At 47.2% G+C, this 18,650-nt stretch overlaps 1 protein-coding gene across 4 annotated transcripts in view; it reads left to right on the top strand.

Annotated features, from left to right (window-relative positions):
- The window catches only part of itpr3 (inositol 1,4,5-trisphosphate receptor, type 3), a 255,817-nt gene that overhangs the window by 149,330 nt on the left and 87,837 nt on the right, over window positions 1-18,650 (top strand). For 3 of the 4 annotated variants that reach the window (XR_007961438.1, XM_052058663.1, XM_052058665.1), the window contains one exon: window positions 18,267-18,341. The exons of the other annotated variant lie outside the window; for it this stretch is intronic. Coding sequence is in view for 2 of the 3 variants with exons in the window: in XM_052058663.1 (XP_051914623.1) it covers window positions 18,267-18,341 (75 nt within the window). In the remaining variant the exon portion in view is untranslated. The remainder of the gene's footprint in view (window positions 1-18,266; window positions 18,342-18,650) is intronic. 4 annotated transcript variants of the gene reach the window in all.

The raw sequence follows: 18,650 nt of genomic DNA, 5'->3' as shown, positions 1-18,650 counted from the left end.
AGGCCAACCCCATGTTTATTTAAAATACTAATAACCATGTCATATATGGGCCACTCCTGACTTGAATATTTAAGTGGGTTCCTGGGCAAGACCCTTTACATAATTATGTCAATTCACAGCGCCTGCCACTCCCAAGCCTGGATAAAAATGGGTGTCTTGCATCAGAAATGAAATCCGGCATCAAAACTGTGCCAAACATCATGCGACTGACTTACTGTGGCGACCCCTGACAGGGAAAAGCCAAAAGTCACTTCTTCATGCAAAGCAATGTAACATTACACACACATAAAACACAAGACCCTTTCATCATAGTAGCGAGCCTTTGGAAGGTAATCCAGCGAGCTAGCTAACAATATGTCTTCACTTTGTGGCATCATTTGTCAAACATCACAAACTCATGGATTTAAAGCAACATCAAGATCAAAGTCCTTTGGTCACAAAAAGCTGCTTGTTAGGATATGATAATGCAAGATGTGATGAGGCTTCTCCAAAATTATGGAAGATGTCTCCGTATGTATAATGAATGTACGACTTACTCCCATCCAGTATTGTTCGCTGTCTCCTCACAGGACTAACAAACATCTCTTACACGTCTCCCTGATATAACATTCAAGCACCTTTTGCAACAATTTCTAACAAACTAGGATCTGCTGCTTGTATGCTGCTTACTCAGCTTCCTGTCTGTGTTGGGTGTGAGGTGGGGCCTTGCTGTAGTATCCCTGGTGAAGGTGCAGCTACATGTGCTGATTGATTGTTGTCATCTGCTGTCATCTTTTATCCTGTGTGGGGATAAGGGTGAAATTGGTGTATTTTTTGAATAATAATAATTATGATGGTGATGATGATGCCGATTATAAAAGGGCCTGGGCAGCTGGGAGGTCACTCTAGTTTTTGTAGAAATTATTATTATTAATATTAATATTTTATTCTTTTGTTTTTTAATGCTCAAGGAGTGACTGCTGCAAGGTCCCTATTATTTTGCAGAAATAATAATAATAATAACATTAAGAATTATGACAATGATGATGGTTATTATTATTTTCACAAAATGAATTGCATTTTTGGGCAACTCAACAGAATGAAAACTCATCAAACTTTCCACATTTATCAGGCCTGTTAAAAAATATGACATTTTAAGGTCAACGTAAATGGCGCTGTAGCGTCACTTAGAGTGGGAAAATAAAAAAACAATCCCGGCCCAGTTGAAGTGAGAGCTACGAAAATCGTCAGGAAGTCTCAGATCTACACAAAAATTAATTGCAGCCATAGTCTACAATAAACTGGAACTGAGCTATGAATTATTGACTGCCCAATTTTGGCCATTTTTTGCACATTTGCAAGGGTTATACTTTTGCACCCTGGTTCAAGAGGGTTCATCCAATTGACTTCAGACTTGGGCTGTACCATCTTGAGACCCTGGAAAGCAAAATAGGGAAAAACATCTTCAAAATACGTTATGATGGTGGCGGGCCATTGAATTTTGCATTTCATATTTATTTCGACATAAAAGAGAAAATGTTTACATGCCCATTGAACAAATCCAACTGAAATTTTGTCAGAAAAGCCTGAAAATTGTTACGAACTCGGGTAAACCGAGTTAGGGAGGGGGATCCAAAAAACGTAGACAAAAACAAGGTCTCCGATGTAAAGACAATTTAATGTCCAAATCGAATCGGAAATAAGCGAGAACATAAAGCGCTGGTCCACAATGAGGACCAGGAGGTAAATCAAAAACGACTAACAAAAGGAGCTTGCACAAAAGAGCAAGAAAAGGAAAGTAAAGCCACAAACTACGAACGAAAAACTATGTAACACTTTGTACACGCGAGAAAAGCCAGATCATCAAAACAAAATGGTACTTACACACAAACTTGGTACCGAGACTACACGCGAAAACACGATGAGGTCAAAAGCCACTAGTCAATGAGCAACGAGGTAAGCAATGCCATAAACAATACTCCCACAACAGGTGTCGAACGTAGGAGTCCTTAAATAGTGACTCTATTGATTAATGATTGCCAGCAGGTGTGCTAGAGAGACCGCTCCTGCCACCTGCTGGCCAGACCGAAAAATCGAAATGTGACAGTACCCCGCCCTCAACGGACGCCTCCTGGCGGACCACCCGGCTTCGACGGGTGCGCTGCATGGAATGCCCGAAGCAGGGACGGGTCTAAGATCCAGGAGCCGGGGACCCACTGCCGATCCTCTGGGCCGTAGCCTTCCCAGTCAACCAAATACTGAAAACCCCTACCCCTGCGCCGAGAGTCCAAGATTTCACGCACAGTGTACACTGGTTCACCGTCAACGATTTGTGGAGGAGGCGGCAACGTGGGCGGAGGAGCCAGGGGACTGGTGGCCACCGGCTTCAACAGGGAAACATGGAACACGGGGTGGACCTTCATGGTGGGCGGCAGTCGGAGCTTGACGGAGACGGGGCTGAGGACCGATTCCACCTCGAACGGTCCAGCGAAGCGTGGCCCCAACTTGCGAGATGTACCTGCGAGTCGTAGATCCTTAGTTGCCAGCCACACCTTCTGTCCCACCTGATAGCTGGGTGCTGGGCGTCGGCGACGGTCAGCGATCTGCCGGTTCCGCTGAGCCGTGCGTGAGAGGTCTGCTCTGGTCTCCTTCCATACGCGATGGGCCCGTCGTAGATGCAGCTGTATGGAAGGGAGTTCTACCTGACCCTCCTGAGAAGGAAACAGAGGAGGTTGATAACCATATGCTGCCATGAAAGGAGACCGACCGGTCGCTGATGAGACGAGGGTGTTGTGGGCCGACCACGAGGAGGGGCGATCGAGGCAAACGCAGCGCAGAGCTGCCTCCAAATCTTGGTTCATGCGCTCCGTTTGACCATTGGACTGTGGGTGGTATCCGGAAGACAGACTCGCCGTGGCCCCCATGGCCTGGCAGAAACGTTTCCATACCCTGGAGATGAATTGAGGGCCCCGGTCTGACACAATGTCCACCGGAATTCCATGAAGACGGAAGACGTGTCTCACTAGGAGGTCGGCGGTTTCCTGAGCAGAGGGCAGTTTGGACAACGCAACAAAATGGGCAGATTTAGAGAAGCGGTCAACTATGGTGAGTATGACGGATTTTCCCCGGGAAGGAGGCAGGCCGGTGACAAAATCCAGGGAAATGTGGGACCATGGTCGAGAAGGGGTAGGCAGCGGTTGCAGCAAACCAGCCGGCAGTTGGTGGGACGCCTTACTGCATGCGCAGGTGGAACAGGCCTTGATATAGTCCTGGGTATCCTTGCGTAGCTCCGGCACCAAAACCGCTGCGACACGAGGTCCAAGGTCCGGTTCACCCCTGGATGGCATGCCACCTTAGAAGTGTGCCCCCACTGTAACACCTCTGCGCGCAGAGGTGGGGGCACAAACAGTCTCCCGGTCGGACAACCAGCCGGGACTTGAACACCGTTCTGGGCCTCCTTGACCTTACGTTCGACGGCCCACCTCAGTGCCCCCACGATACAATGGTCCGGAACAATGCTTTGGGGTTCGTTGTCCTTCTCCGCAGGGTCATGGATGCGGGAGAGTGCATCCGGTCTAATGTTCTTAGAGCCCGGGCAGTAGGTGAGCGTGAAGTTGAAGCGAGTGAGGAGAAGCGCCCACCGTGCTTGGCGGGAGTTTAGCCTCTTGGCTGACCGGATGTAGGCAAGGTTCTTGTGATCAGTGTACACCATGAATGGCTCTTCAGTGCCTTCGAGCCAATGTCGCCATTCTTGCAATGCCAATACGACGGCTAGCAGTTCACGGTTCCCCACGTCGTAGTTGGCTTCTGCTGGGCTGAGGCGACGAGAGAAAAAGGCGCAGGGGTGAAGTCTTTGGTTGACTGGGGATCGCTGCGATAAGACGGCCCCCACGCCGGACTCCGACGCGTCCACCTCAACGACGAACGGATAGGAGGGGTTAGGATGCTGTAATACTGGAGGGTTCGTGAAGGCTTTCTTTAATTCGGCGAACGCGTGGTCAGCATCAGTGTCCCACCTAAAGGGGATCTTGACAGAGGTTAACCGGGTCAGAGGCAGGGCTTTCTGGCTGTAGTTGCGAATGAAGCGACGGTAAAAATTAGCGAAACCTAGGAAACGTTGCAACTGCTTTCTATTGGTCGGAGTGGGCCAGTCTACTACGGCCTTAAATTTGGCTTCGTCAGCTCTCAGCTGACCCTTCTCGATAATACAACCCAGAAAAGAGATGGACTCAACGTGAAACTCGCACTTTTCTGCTTTTAAAATAACCGGTTTTCTAGTAGACGCTGCAAAACCAGCCTGACATGGTGTTGATGTTCTGCTAGAGTCCGAGAAAAAATTAAGATGTCATCTAAATAAACAAAACAAAACAGGTTCAGAAAATCTCTTAATACGTCATTAATGAGACACTGAAATACCGCGGGCGCGTTCGTTAGCCCAAATGGCATGACCAGGTATTCGAAGTGCCCTAATGGGGTCTTGAATGCTGTTTTCCATTCGTCCCCCTCACGAATACGGACCATCTGGAAGCGCTTCGTAAATCGAGTTTGGAGAATATAGTGGCGGATTGGAGGGGGGCGAACGCTGAATCTAATAACGGAAGTGGGTATTTGTTCTTGATGGTGATTTAGTTCAGGCCCCGATAATCAACACACGGGCGTAACGTCTTGTCTTTCTTCTCAATAAAGAAGAATCCGGCCCCCAGTGGGGATTTAGACGGCCGAATGAGGCCAGCCGCGAGTGAACTATCAATATATTCTCTCAGCGCCTCTTGTTCCGGCTGAGAGACCTGATATAAACGGGAATTCGGGAGTGGGGCGTTATCTATCAGGTCGATGGCGCAGTCGTACGGCCGGTGAGGCGGCAATGACTGGGCACGGTCTTTACTAAACACTGGGCGCATGTCATGGTAAATACGCGGAACTTTGTCCAAACAAATAATTTCTGGTGGCTCGTTACGGGTCGGCCCTCTCTTTTCTGCCGCCGAGCGCAAACAGTGAGTATAGCAAAATGCGCTCAAACTCTCGATTGCCGGACGTTCCCAGGAAATGACAGGGTTGTGTTCGCGCAGCCACGGCAACCCCAACACTAACGGTACCGATCGAGACCGCATGAGATAGAATCTACGGTATTCAATGTGATTGCCTGATAATTTTAGTTTCACCGGCGCTGTGATCTCTTTCACTTCCGCCAGGAGTCGCCCGTCAAGATCGCGAACCCGCTTTGTCTCTCTTAGGACCTCAACCTGGCAACCCAGTTCCTTAGCTAGGCTGGGGTCTACAAAACAATTGTCCGCCCCAGAGTCCACCAAGGCCCGAACAGAAATGACCCGTAACGGACCATAAAGAGTTCCGTCCAACTCGAGTCTTGGTGGATGTCCAGGATGGACCTCCTCCCGTCTCGACTCACGTGACGCAGTATCGGGCACAAACACACAGTTTTCGGGGCGCCCGGAAGGGCGGGCCGGTGTCGAGGAATAGTTGGAAACCCGGTGTCCAGGTTGGCCGCAGTAGAAGCTGGCTCGATCCCGAATCCGCTGCTCTCTCTCCGCTGGTCCCAGGCGTCCGCCTCCCAGCTGCATGGGCTCCTCCTCTGCGTCGGCTGGATCGGAACACGAATGACGCTCGGGTCCGGGTGGTCGCCAGGACTCGTGCTCAGCCGGCCGACGACCCGTACGTCGGGGTGGAACACGGGTAGTTCCTCGCTCTTCCATACGTTCCCTCTCACGCTCTCGCATGTGGTTGTCCACAATGAGGGCCAAATCGATGAGCTCCTCCAAGTTGTTGCTATCGTCGCGGGTTGCCAGTTCGTCCTTTAACGCAGCACTTAACCCGCGGCGAAACAAACCACACAGGGCGCGGTCCCCGTAACCGCTACGGGCGGCCAAAATGCGAAATGAGATGGAATATTCGGCAACGGATTGTCGTCCTTGCTGAATAGCTAATAGCCGACCTTCGGCCTCCCTTCCCATAACCGGATGTTGAAATACGCGACGGAACGCGGCGACAAACTCTGGGTAGGAAGACCGAAGCCCGGGTTGAGCATTGCTGATCTCTACTGCCCAAGACGCCGCCTGACCAGTCAACAGGCTCATAATAAACGCCACCTTCGTGCTATCTCTTTCGTACGTAGCTGGTTGTTGGTCGAATATTAGAGAGCACTGGTGTAAAAATTGCTTGCAGAGAGCCTGCTCTCCCCCGTAGCGAGGGGGATGGGGGAGATTGGGCTCTCGCCCCATGATCAGGGAAGAGGGTGTCCCGGATGAAGCCGCCGGGACCCTTGGGGGTGGCGTTTCTCGGGGGGTCGCGTGTTCCCCTTGGGAACACAATATTTCCAGCCGCTGGGCTAGGACGGCGACTGCCTCCCGGAGCTCCGTGAGCTCCTGTTGTTGCTGGCCCACTAATTGCCCCTGGCTGGTCAAGGCGGTCATGATCTTGTTAATGTCTACAGGATCCATTTTGGTGGGAGTATTCTGTTACGAACTCGGGTAAACCGAGTTAGGGAGGGGGATCCAAAAAACGTAGACAAAAACAAGGTCTCCGATGTAAAGACAATTTAATGTCCAAATCGAATCGGAAATAAGCGAGAACATAAAGCGCTGGTCCACAATGAGGACCAGGAGGTAAATCAAAAACGACTAACAAAAGGAGCTTGCACAAAAGAGCAAGAAAAGGAAAGTAAAGCCACAAACTACGAACGAAAAACTATGTAACACTTTGTACACGCGAGAAAAGCCAGATCATCAAAACAAAATGGTACTTACACACAAACTTGGTACCGAGACTACACGCGAAAACACGACGAGGTCAAAAGCCACTAGTCAATGAGCAACGAGGTAAGCAATGCCATAAACAATACTCCCACAACAGGTGTCGAACGTAGGAGTCCTTAAATAGTGTCTCTATTGATTAATGATTGCCAGCAGGTGTGCTAGAGAGACCGCTCCTGCCACCTGCTGGCCAGACCGAAAAACCGAAATGTGACAAAAATGTTTATCATGCTCTCAGCGGAATAGTGTGACTTTTCGGCAAAGTGCCTGACCATGAATGTACCGCAAAGTCAAATGATTTGATATGATAAGAAAAGCTGCTTTAACTTGACCCAGATGAACCAACCATCTCAAAATTTGATTTGAGTCCAGGCCTGAAGACATCTATGAACTTATTTTTCAGTAGCATCTCCTACTGGGAGAACAAATACTTGTTTTACTGTTGGGCTTTTATTCCAAGCAGGTGAACCAGATCGATCTCATACTTGTTGGAATGTTTAGGCTTTCATGATGTTGAAACACAAAGTCTCAGATTATTCATGAAACGTTATTGCCTGAGGAATGCGCTGTATTGAAAGAAAACACAGATTTTGAGAGTCTAAACATGCACAAAAACGGATTAAATGCCGCAGGCATTGCAAAATCCTGAATATTTTATGAGGTTTATTGTACAGATGAGGGCTCATTCGCACCCCCGACAAATTTAATTTTCAACAAAGCAGGCCTGGTTTTACCATAATCAAAGTTGCAGTCAAATATATATGTGTGTATATATATATATACATATATATATATATATATATATATATATGTCAGTGATAATCTTACAGTTTACTGGCAGCGAGTCCCAGGGACTCGCTGATCAGAAAAGTACGAGTCCCATTATGCATTGAGAGAGTCCCAAATTTCGAATTCTGAAACTGTCTACTTATTCAATTGCATATGATAATAACACAAACAACAACATATACATACAATTATAAACAAATGCTGCAAAAATGTAAATAATTCAGTAGCAGGCCTGCGGATTTCGGAAATTCATGGTCACAGTTTTTCGGTTCCGTCGGATTACTCAAAGGGAAACCACGGGAACTAATGTTTGGTTCCGTAAACGTTCATCATGGAACCCATTTTTCTATTTTCACTGATATTCATAATCAAGAATTCTGAAACTCAAAAGTATAATGTTTCAAGGGTAAATGTTTGAAAACTATGCATTAAGTCAAGTCAAGTCAAGTCAACAGTATTTATAGAGCACTTTCAAACAGCCATCGCTGCATACAAAGTGCTGTACATGGAGCGATTTAACATATACAATAAACAGTAAGACGAATCAGTAATAAGTAATAAGGCGGTAGAAAGCACCAAGCAGTAAAACCAATAGCAAATCTAAGTCATGCTGAGTCAAACGCCAAAGAATACAAGTGAGTTTTGAGGAGGGATTTAAAGATGGGCAGCGAGGAGGCTTGCCGAATGTTCAGTGGGAGGTCATTCCAGAGAGATGGACCAGCAACAGAAAAGGCTCGATCCCCTCTGAGCCTCAGTTTAGTTCTTGGTACGTCTAGCAAAGACTGGTCCACAGACCTGAGGCGCCGGGCAGGGGTGTAGGGGCGTATGAGCTCAGAGAGGTAAGGTGGCGCGAGATTATTCAGAGATTTGAAAACAAAGAGGAGGATCTTAAAAATAATTCTAAAATGAATGGGGAGCCAGTGAAGGGATGCCAAAGTAGGAGTTATATGCTCCCTCTTACGAGTACCAGTCAAGAGGCGAGCAGCGGCATTCTGTACCAGCTGAAGGCGCTTGATGGAGGACTGGCTGACTCCAAAGTACAGGGCGTTGCAGTAATCGAGCCGGGATGTGACAAAGGCATGAATTACTGTCTCAAATTGTTCATGTGAGAGGAAAGGTTTTATTTTGGCCAGCTGTCTAAGGTGAAAGAAGCTGGATTTAACAACGGCACCAATTTGCCGATCGAGTTTGAAATCACTGTCCAGTTTAAGTCCCAAGTTTGAGACCGTTGATTTCAGATAAGGAGATAGGGGGCCCAAGTCTACAGGATGGAATGTACAAGGTCCACTGGGGCCAAACAATATCACCTCTGTCTTCTTTTCGTTGAACTTCAAGAAATTTTGTGCCATCCAGGTTTTGATTTCTTCCAGACAGGATAGGAGTGGCCTTAATGAGAAGGTGTCTTTCTTGCTCAGTGGGACATAGATCTGGCAGTCATCTGCATAGCAGTGGAAAGGAATACCATGTTTCCTTAAGATGGAACCCAATGGGAGCAGATACAGCGAGAACAGCAGAGGCCCCAGAATTGAGCCCTGTGGAACACCACATGACAGGGGAGCAGTGCGTGATTCAGAGCAGCCAAGGCTGACACAAAAGGTCCTGTCAGCTAGATAGGACCTAAACCAATCAAGAACACTCCCGCCAATGCCCACCAAGTGCTGCAAACGAGTCAGCAGAATACTGTGATCCACTGTATCAAATGCTGCAGTTAAGTCCAATAAAACCAGACACACGTGGTCTCCAGAGTCATTTGCCAGGAGGATGTCATAAGAAACGCGTAACAGGGCTGACTCCGTGCTATGCATCGTCTTGAAACCTGACTGGAAGACCTCCAAGATGTTATGTTCATCCAAGAAAAGTTTCAACTGCATGTGCACCACTTTTTCCAGAATTTTGGAAATGAAAGGCAGTTTGGAAATGGGTCTGTAACTTGACAGCTCATCTGGATCAAGACCAGGTTTCTTGATCAAGGGTTGGACCACAGCATGTTTAAACTGTTGGGGAACTACACCAGAAGAAAGGCTGCTGTTGATGATATCCAAGACCGATGCACCAACACTCGGGAGAACCTCCTGAAAGAAGCGTGGGGGAAGAGAGTCGCAAGGGGAGCCAGATGGCTTCGTCTGGCGAACTACATCCTCCAAAAGCGCCAAGGACACAGTATCAAAAGAATTTAGGACAGCTGAACATGGAACACGGACAGAGGGGTCAGATGCGGTATTTGGGACCGGAATCCTAGCTGTAGAGACCTTATCAATAAAGAACTGAAGGAATCTGTTGCACATTTCGGCTGAAGAATCCGCGCAAGTAGGCAGAGGGGGTTTGAGTACAGAATCTATCGTTTTAAATAGTGCACGAGGGTTGTGACGGTTGGCTAGAATAAGGTCCGACAGATATTAACAATGAACACTGCATCAGTAGCTGTGTACTCCAGGTTTATTCAACAAAATAAATGGATCAAAATATGTTGTACTCATTTGGCATCATGAATACAACATACCATAAAATCAGAGTATGTTTTCCAATCGCACACTGCAAAGATTAATTTACTGGTAATCATTATGTGGCTGAACATCCTCTTCCCAAAAAGACGCATGTGTAATCTACTATCAATTTGACGAAAGAATCTAACACACGTCATCATTAGTTCTACCAACAGTTAACATTAGGATTAAGTTAAGATATCCTTTATTTGTCTCACACTGGGGAAATTTACTGCCTCCAGCAGCAAGAATGTAGGTAGAAAGAAGAAAGAAGAAAAAAAACAAAAAACACAGTTCAATTAAGTGCAATATAAACACAAAATGGATAAATCGCAGTGCTATTTACAATTGTCTTTCACATCATTTAATTATTATTATTATTATTGTTATTTTTATTCAGCAGCCTGACAGCAGTCGGTAGGAACGAGCGTCGGTATCTCTCCTTCTTGCAGCGAGGGTGTAACAGTCTCTGGCTGAAGGAGCTACCAAGTGCTGTCAGGGCGGGCTGGAGGGGGTGGGAGGGACTGGCCATCATAGCTTTTAGCTTAGTTAGCATCTTTCTGTTGCCCACCTCCTCCAGAGTGTCAAGGAAGCAACCCAGGACAGAACTGGCCTTCCTGACCAGTCGCTCCAGCCTCTTTCTGTCCCGGGCTGAGATGCTGCCTGACCAGCAGACAATGCCATAATGGATGGCCGAGGCCACCACCGAGTTATAGAAAGAGCGACCCCTGAACCCCAAAAGCCCCCAGTTTCCTGAGTAGGAAGAGTCGGCTCTGTCCTTTCCTAATCAGGGTGTCCGTGTTTGTAGACCAGTCCAGTTTGTTGTTCAGAAGAACACCAAGATACTTGTAGGAGGTCACCCTCTCTATGTCCATACCCTGGATGTTCATCGGTGCTGGTGAGGACTGTTTCCTGCAGAAATCCACAACCAACTCCTTAGTTTTCCTAGGGTTGATCTGGAGGAGATTCTGCTGACACCAGTCCACAAAGTCCTTTGTCAGACCCCTGTACTCCCGATCGCCCCCCTCTGTAATGAGGCCAACAATCGCAGAGTCATTAGAGAACTTCTGAAGGTGGCAGTTTGGAGTGGCGTGTCTGAAGTCCGAGGTGTAGAGGATGAACAGGAATGGAGCCAGAACAGTCCCCTGCGGCGCTCCAGCTACACCTTGTGACGAATGTTTTATTCCTAAAGTTACCATGCTACAACCAGTTTGTGGACTAAAATAGCAACCCGCATGCGCACATAACGTTATCTGTTGCGCCCCCCCCCCCCAACACTGAAAACAAAACAAAACGAAAATAAATTAGAAGAAAGACACTCACACACCATACCACACCACAAACACACATACAGGCACAGTGAAATTGCGTTGATCACACAGTCAACTCGTGTGCGGTGACTTTATGGTTAAACTATTTTTTGGTACTGTTAAAATGACGCCACGGAGACACGCTACCGGTAACGATTGTTACCGTCAAATCCTCAGGCTTACCGTAGTTTTTTGTTTCTTTGTTTGTTTGTTTTGACTGAGAAATTATCTTGCGTCCCAAAAACGCACATTATTTGGAACTGTGCGTCCCATGGGAAAATGATGCGTCGAGGGACGGAGAGGTAACGAGATGGCTGATATGTGTATCTATCTATCTATCTATCTATCTATCTATCTATCTATCTATCTATCTATCTATCTATCTATCTATCTATCTATCTTTTCCGATCTGCTTATCCTCACAAGGTTTGCGGGGGTGCTGGAGCCTACCCAAGCCGTCTTCGGGCAGTAGGGCAGTAGTCTCCCTGAACCCGTTGTCAGCCAATCGCAGGGCACACACAGACGAACTACCATCCACGCTCACACGCAACACCTATGGACAATTTTGAGAGTTCAATCAGAGTGGCATACATGTTTTTGGAATGTGGGAGGAAACCGGAGTACCCAGAGAAAACCCACACAGGCCCGGGGAGAATATGCAAACGCCACACGGGGGGCCGGAGCTGTAATTGAACCCAGTACCTCTGCACTGTCAGGTCGCACGCTAACCACGTTAACCACGGCCTGCCATATATATATATATAAAATCCTCGGCTCACCCCTCGGTGGTGTCCATTCCCCATTATGCTTGGGTCCTCTACCAGAGGCCAGGAAGCTTGAGGGTTCTGCGCTGTATCGTTGCTGTTCCCAGCACTGAGCTTTTCTGGACTGAGAGGTCCAATGTTGTTCCCGGGATCTGTTGCAACCACTCATCTAGTTTGAGGGCCACTGCCCCGAGTGCTCTGAATACCACAGGCACGACTGTCACTTTTGCCTTCCAGGCTCTATCCAGCGCCTCTCTGAGCCCATGGTATTTCTCTAGTTTGGGGTTGCCAGTCCATCCTCTGTGCTGTCCTTTAGGCCAGCCCTCTCGAACCACTGAGAGGACTGGAGATCAGCCACTTCAGTAATGGTCCTGTGGTACATCCCGTGTAGGGGCTTGTCCTCCCATGATGGTCCCTCTTCCAGCACCTCATCCTCTGTTCACCATTGTCTGAGACATTCTCTGAGTACGTCATCCATTGGAGCTTTCTCCTTAATGTATTCACTGAGCTTGGATGTTTCATCCTGGACAGTGGGTCTCACACTTACTTGTCCCCGTATCAGGGTGCTGGATTTGGGATGGAACCCTCCATGCATGGTTAGGAGCTTTCGGGTCTTAACATCCGTGGTCTGAATCTCTTCCTTTGGCCACCTTATTATTCCTGCAGGGTATCTGATCACTGGCAGTGCATAGCTGTTTATTGCCTGGGTCTTGTTCTTGCCATTGAACTGGCTTCTTTGGACTTGCCTCACCGGCTGAAGGTATTTAGCCGTAGCCGCTATCCTTGTTGCCAGTTCGCGGTTGCTGTTGGCTTGTGGTATACCGAGATACTTGGAGCTGTCCTCAATGTCTGCTTTTGTTCCTTCAGTGTGAACTACCATGCCTCTCTTAGTCACCATCTGACTGCATTTCTCAAGCCTGAATGACATCTTGATGTCACGGCTGTAGATCCTGGTTGTTTCGATCTATGCCCCTTTCACTCTTAGCATACAGATTTAAGTCATCCATGTAGAGGAGGTGACTGATCGTAGCCCCATTTCTGAGGCGGTATCCATCGCCAGTCTGGCGATTACTTGGCTTAGGAGGTTCGGTCCTATGTACAACAGCAGTGGTATATGCCACATTTGATGGACACTTGGTTAAGTGGCTTGCTTCAAGTGTGGGTTTCCACATCCTCATCCTCATCGAGTTTGCAACGAAGGCTCCAAGCATTCAGTGATCCATGTATGTGGCATCAAGGCTTTCTTGTAATCAATCCAGGCTGCGCACAGGTAGTTATGTCGGGACCTGCAGTCTTGTGTGACTGTTCAGTCAAACAGAAGTTGATGTTTGGATCCTCTGTTATCTCTACCAATGCGCTTCGCTCATGTATTGATCCATTTGTCCACTTATTTTAGCTGCAATGATGCCTGACATGAGCTTCCATGTTGTGGTGAGACAGGTTATTTGTCGATAGTTGTATGGGACTACACCCTTTGAGGGGTCCTTCATGATCATGATCGTTCACCCTTCGGTTAGCCATCCTGAGTGAGTCCCATCCCTCAGCAACTGGTTAATTTGTGCTGCTAGGCGCTCATGGAGTGCTGTGCGTTTTTTTAGCCAGTAGCTCTGGACCATGTCCAGGCCTGGTGCTGTCCAGTTTTTCATGTTTGAAACTCTTTCCTGTACGTCTGCCACTGTTATGGTGACTGGGTTCCGTTCAGGGAGGTTTCTTTGTTCCTCTCTCAGAGTCGCCAGCCATTGTGCACTGCTGTTGTGTGTAACCTCCTTCTCCCGTTTGCCTTTCCAGTACTTTTCAGTTTCCAGTCTTGGTGGGTCTGCTCTGCTATTTGAACCCTGTCACTGAGCGTACAATTTCACAGGTTGTGTTGCGAACAGCTTGTTTATTTGTCTGGCCTCATTCTCTTTCATGTACCTCTTTAGGCGACTAGACAAGACTTGGAGCCTTTGTTTGTCAGTTCTGGATGTAACTTTCGGATTTCAGCCTTTTCATCACACCTGTCTCTGTCAGTTGACTCACACCATTTCGAGCCCCCTTGGTCTTAGCCTCCAACTGTCTTTTCCATGGTGGATCACGTATCTGGTTGCTCTTATAGCCAAGCATCTCTAGGATATTTAATGATGCTGAAGCATATATCAGCTACTTGGTTTCCGTGATTGTTACGGTAGGGATCGCCCTCAGTGCTGCATTCACACTTACATGACACTTTCAGGTGGTACTTCGCATAGCCGTTGTAATTGGTTTCTAGTTTGCCCAGCCTTCATTTTCGCCATGATTTTAGCTCTCAGGTCAGTTGCTGCCTTGCTCAGCATTTCATTCAATGGGGCTGGCCTCCCAATCTCATCATCTGCATTCATTGGGGCTTGCCTCCCAATCTCTGGTATAACCTCCTCCTCTGATCTGGCAGCCTGGGGCCCTTAATAATAATATAATAATGCATTTTATTTAAAAGCACCTTTCATGCCACCCAAGGACACTGTACAAACAATAAGAAAATACTATGTAAAAATTTGTAAACGAGATGTTATATAAAAACAGGACATAACATCATAAAAACATAGGAAATGGAAGAGCTATGTGTTGTAGGCAATCCTATACAGGTGAGTTTTTAGTCGGGACTTGAAAGTGGAAAGAGGTGTGCAGTTTTGGAGGTCCGGAGGTAGGTTGTTCCAGAGCTTTGGAGCAGCGTGACTGAAGGCTCTGGCTCCCATGGTGATCAGTCGGGCAGGGGGCACGGACAGGCGGAGGGAGGACGAGGATCTGAGGGAGCGAGAGGGGATATGCACCTGGAGAAGGTCAGATAGGTAAGGAGGGGCCAGGTTGTGGATGGCCATATATGTATATAGAAGCAGTTTGTAGTTGATTCGATGTTGAACAGGGAGCCAGTGGAGCTGTTGGAGAACGGGGGTGATGTGCTGGTGGGAAGATGTTTTTGTGATGATACGAGCAGAGGCATTCTGGACCAACTGGATTTTATGAAGGGACTTTTGAGGTAGACCGAAGAGGAGAGCGTTGCAGTAATCAAGGCGGGATGTGACAAGACTGTGGACAAGGATAGCAGTGGTGCGGGGGGTGAGGGAAGGGCGAAGTCTGGTAATATTGCGGAGGTGGAAATAAGCACTGCGGGTGATGGTGTTGATATGTGAGTGGAAGGTGAGCATACTATCCAGGATGACACCCAGACTCTTAACCTGGGGGGAGGGGGACACGAGGGAACTGTCAATGTTGAAGGAAAAACTGTTTACTTTGGATAAAGTGGATTTGGTGCCAAGAAGGAGGACTTCAGTTTTATTAGCATTTAATTTAAGAAAGTTTGTTGTGAACCATGTTTTGAGTTCGGAGAGGCAAGAGGTGAGGGAGGGGGGTGGGAGTATGGAGTTTGGCTTGCAGGAGAGGTAGAGCTGAGTGTCATCAGCAAAGCAGTGAAAGTGGATGTTAAATTTGCGGAGGATATGGCCGAGAGGCAGGAGGTAGATGATGAAGAGAAGTGGACCTAGGACAGATCCCTGTGGTACACCAGTGGTGACTGGGGAGGCCTTTAGGGTGAATGATTTAAGCTGGACAAACTGTGTGCGGCCAGTGAGGTAGGAGTGGAACTTCCCTTCACCATGGAATCTGCGGTGTACCTCATTAATCTCAAGTTGTGATAGCAATTGCCATTTGTGGATATTGGAACACTGAGCTACTTGTTGTTTCGTGGTCAACCGTGACTATGGGTTTCAAATTACCGTATTTTCACGACTATTCGACGCATCGTACTAATGGCCGCAGTCTCATTAATGGGTGACATTTCTGTATTTTACACATACACAGGACGCACCGTACGAATGGCCGCAGTTTTACAGTGGTAAAACATACGCCAGCTTAAACATACGGCATGCATGCGCGCACTCTAACACGTTAGCTTGAAGCATACGGTAGCATGCCAAGGCATACGGTAGCCTGCCAAGACATACAGATAAGCTAAAAACACGTTTTTAAAAAGGCAACGAAAGCAGAACTGAGTTCGGGTGTATTTTATTTAGCCATCGTACAATGTTCTCACGTTTTTCGATCAATCATCACCCAGAAATCCATCAAAGTCCTCATCCTCTGTATCAGAAGCAGAGGACTGCACATCTCAGTTGTCATTGAATGCATCACATGCTAGTGTGAGTTGCTACGCATTGCCGAGCGGAAAGAAGGAGTAGCAACAGCAAAGTCAACATTTCTCTCGTGTGAAGCTTTCCCACATTTGAAAGTAAAGAACAGAGCGAAACATGGTGGCAGCGCGTGTGTGTGTAGAAAGAATTGAACAATTGTGCAAGTACCGTAATCCATCAAAAACGCCGCGTTCCCTCTCGTTGTTGCGTATTGTGGCGTAACTCGCCAAGCGCTGTCTCTCACTCTTTGTAAAGTTGTGTTTGCCACCGATCATCCATTGTTCCCATGCCGTTTGCAACTTTACTTTGAACGCCCCGTTGATGCCAATGTCCAGCGGTTGGAGTTCTTTAGTCAAGCCTCCGGGAATAACGGAAAGCTCAGAGTTCATTTGCTTGACTTGTTTTTTCACCGCTGCTGTGAGATGGGCACGCATGCCAAAAGCATAACCGGTGGCTTTAAGTTTGAACTGAGCTTCGTAGGCGTGTCTTTTTGTCGAATTTATTTTCAGGGGTTCTTAGAAACCAAAACCGGAGTTGTTTTGCAACAATGCACATTGCCACACTCTATACAAGTGTTGGTACTGGCTTGAGGCGTCCACATACACGCCCACCCTTCACCATTGGCGGACTAGCTTGCCTGTCCTCTCTCTCCCTCTCTCTCTCTCCCTCTCCATATATGTATATATACACGCCCACCCTTTCCTGATTGGTCTTTATTGATTGCCTGGCCACAGTCACTTCCGCCTTTTCTCTATATAAACAGCGTGTCGGCTGTCAGTCAGATTTTGGAACTCAGCGCATATAAGGGACGGAGCCGCACCATAAGGCGTCCTGTCCATTTTGGAGAAAATGTAAGACTTTTAATGGCGCCTTATAGTCGTGAAAATACGGTAGCCATTCATCCCACATTCTCCACATGTAACCCCTCTGACTTGGGTTGCTTGAGTAGTCTCACTCCAACAGAGCCATGTTATTGCATCTCGCCCATCTCCGTTTCATTCCAGTGGCCCATTTTTCATCAAGGTGCTCTGGTTCCCCAGCACCTGGCGCAGACGTTGTTTGGCCGGGCGACGTCTGAGCTGGCAAGTAATTCATTTTATTGTCTCTCATCATTGTCATTAGCGTCAAGGGTCTTGCCCAAGGACCCACACTGGATGGTGTTGTGTGCTCATATTGCCCCAAGCGGGATTGGAATCCCCCATCTCCTTTATATGTATTTTTTTCAACGTAGTCTCCCAGCACTATCACACACTTTTCCCATCTCTGCACAAGCTTCCTTAAATTCCCTCAGCATTAAAAATCTTTGGACTGATATATCAGCCAGTGGTTCACAACACTGAAAAACATCAAGAACAAACACAGGGGTCATCAGGCATCATGAATCATGACAACACAAGGCCTCACACAGGAGCCCAAATGTTGTAGACAATCAACGAGCTGGTCTTGGAACTGTGTCTTTTCTACAGATACCATTAAGAAATTAAACAAAAATGGATGCTCATCTACTGTTTGAGTCTACTTAAAAAAATAAATAAATACAATAAAAAGCATCACTAAGAGAATCGATAAAGAACTGAATTGTTTAACTGAATTGATCAGCGAATCGGATTTGTAAAATTCTGATCAATTGCCATCCCTAGGCAGCAAGCCTAGGGATGACAATTGTATCCCTAGGATGGCTGCCTAGGGATACCATAAATGGAGCCACACTTCACTCCTCCTTACACCCCTCTGGCTAAAGCCATACAACCTAAATCACATGAATGTGAATTAATTATTATTATTTCAATAAATATTGACTCTAAATGGATCCAGATGATATGTAGCCAAAGTATGTGCTACATATTGAATATTTGGCATTGAATTGATGTTTTTTATGAATGAGATGTGATAGAGGTGGTACTAAGAGGTCGATTCGGTCTGGTGAATCATTGCTGAAGGCCTTTGGGCCCTCACTGAATCATAGTTTTCAGTAGTTTGCCATGGCATATCAGTGCATCTCGCATGCTGTGTTGACCTGTGCTTCCTACAGGGAGCGGCGGAGGATGCCACACACAAGAAGGAGAAAGGGGAGAAGAACAACGAGAACTATCACAACGTCAAAGAGGTCAGCCATTGTTGTTTTGTGTCAATCACTCAGTGTGGGCAGGGTTTGCTGGCAAAATGCTTGTTTTTGTTTTTGGCTTCCGACGCTGCTACCATTGCGGGTCTGTTTAAAACCTTGCTTCTGCTTCAAAACGCTCAAATCACATTTTCACTGCAGAGTAGCAGCTCTACCTGGCTGTACTTGTCCCAAATGTTTTTTTTTTACTTGAATAGAGGACTCCAGGAAATTCCAAAACCACATCCGCACACCAACAAGGAAAATGCGGGTCTTCGGTGTTGTCAGCATTTCATTTGAGACGAGATGTTGTCC

This window comes from Hippocampus zosterae, chromosome 2 (assembly GCF_025434085.1).
Source record: "Hippocampus zosterae strain Florida chromosome 2, ASM2543408v3, whole genome shotgun sequence".
Taxonomy (NCBI): Eukaryota; Metazoa; Chordata; class Actinopteri; order Syngnathiformes; family Syngnathidae; genus Hippocampus; species Hippocampus zosterae.
The sequence above is the reverse complement of the archived record's forward strand: the minus strand, read 5'-3'. Positions and strand labels throughout refer to the sequence as shown.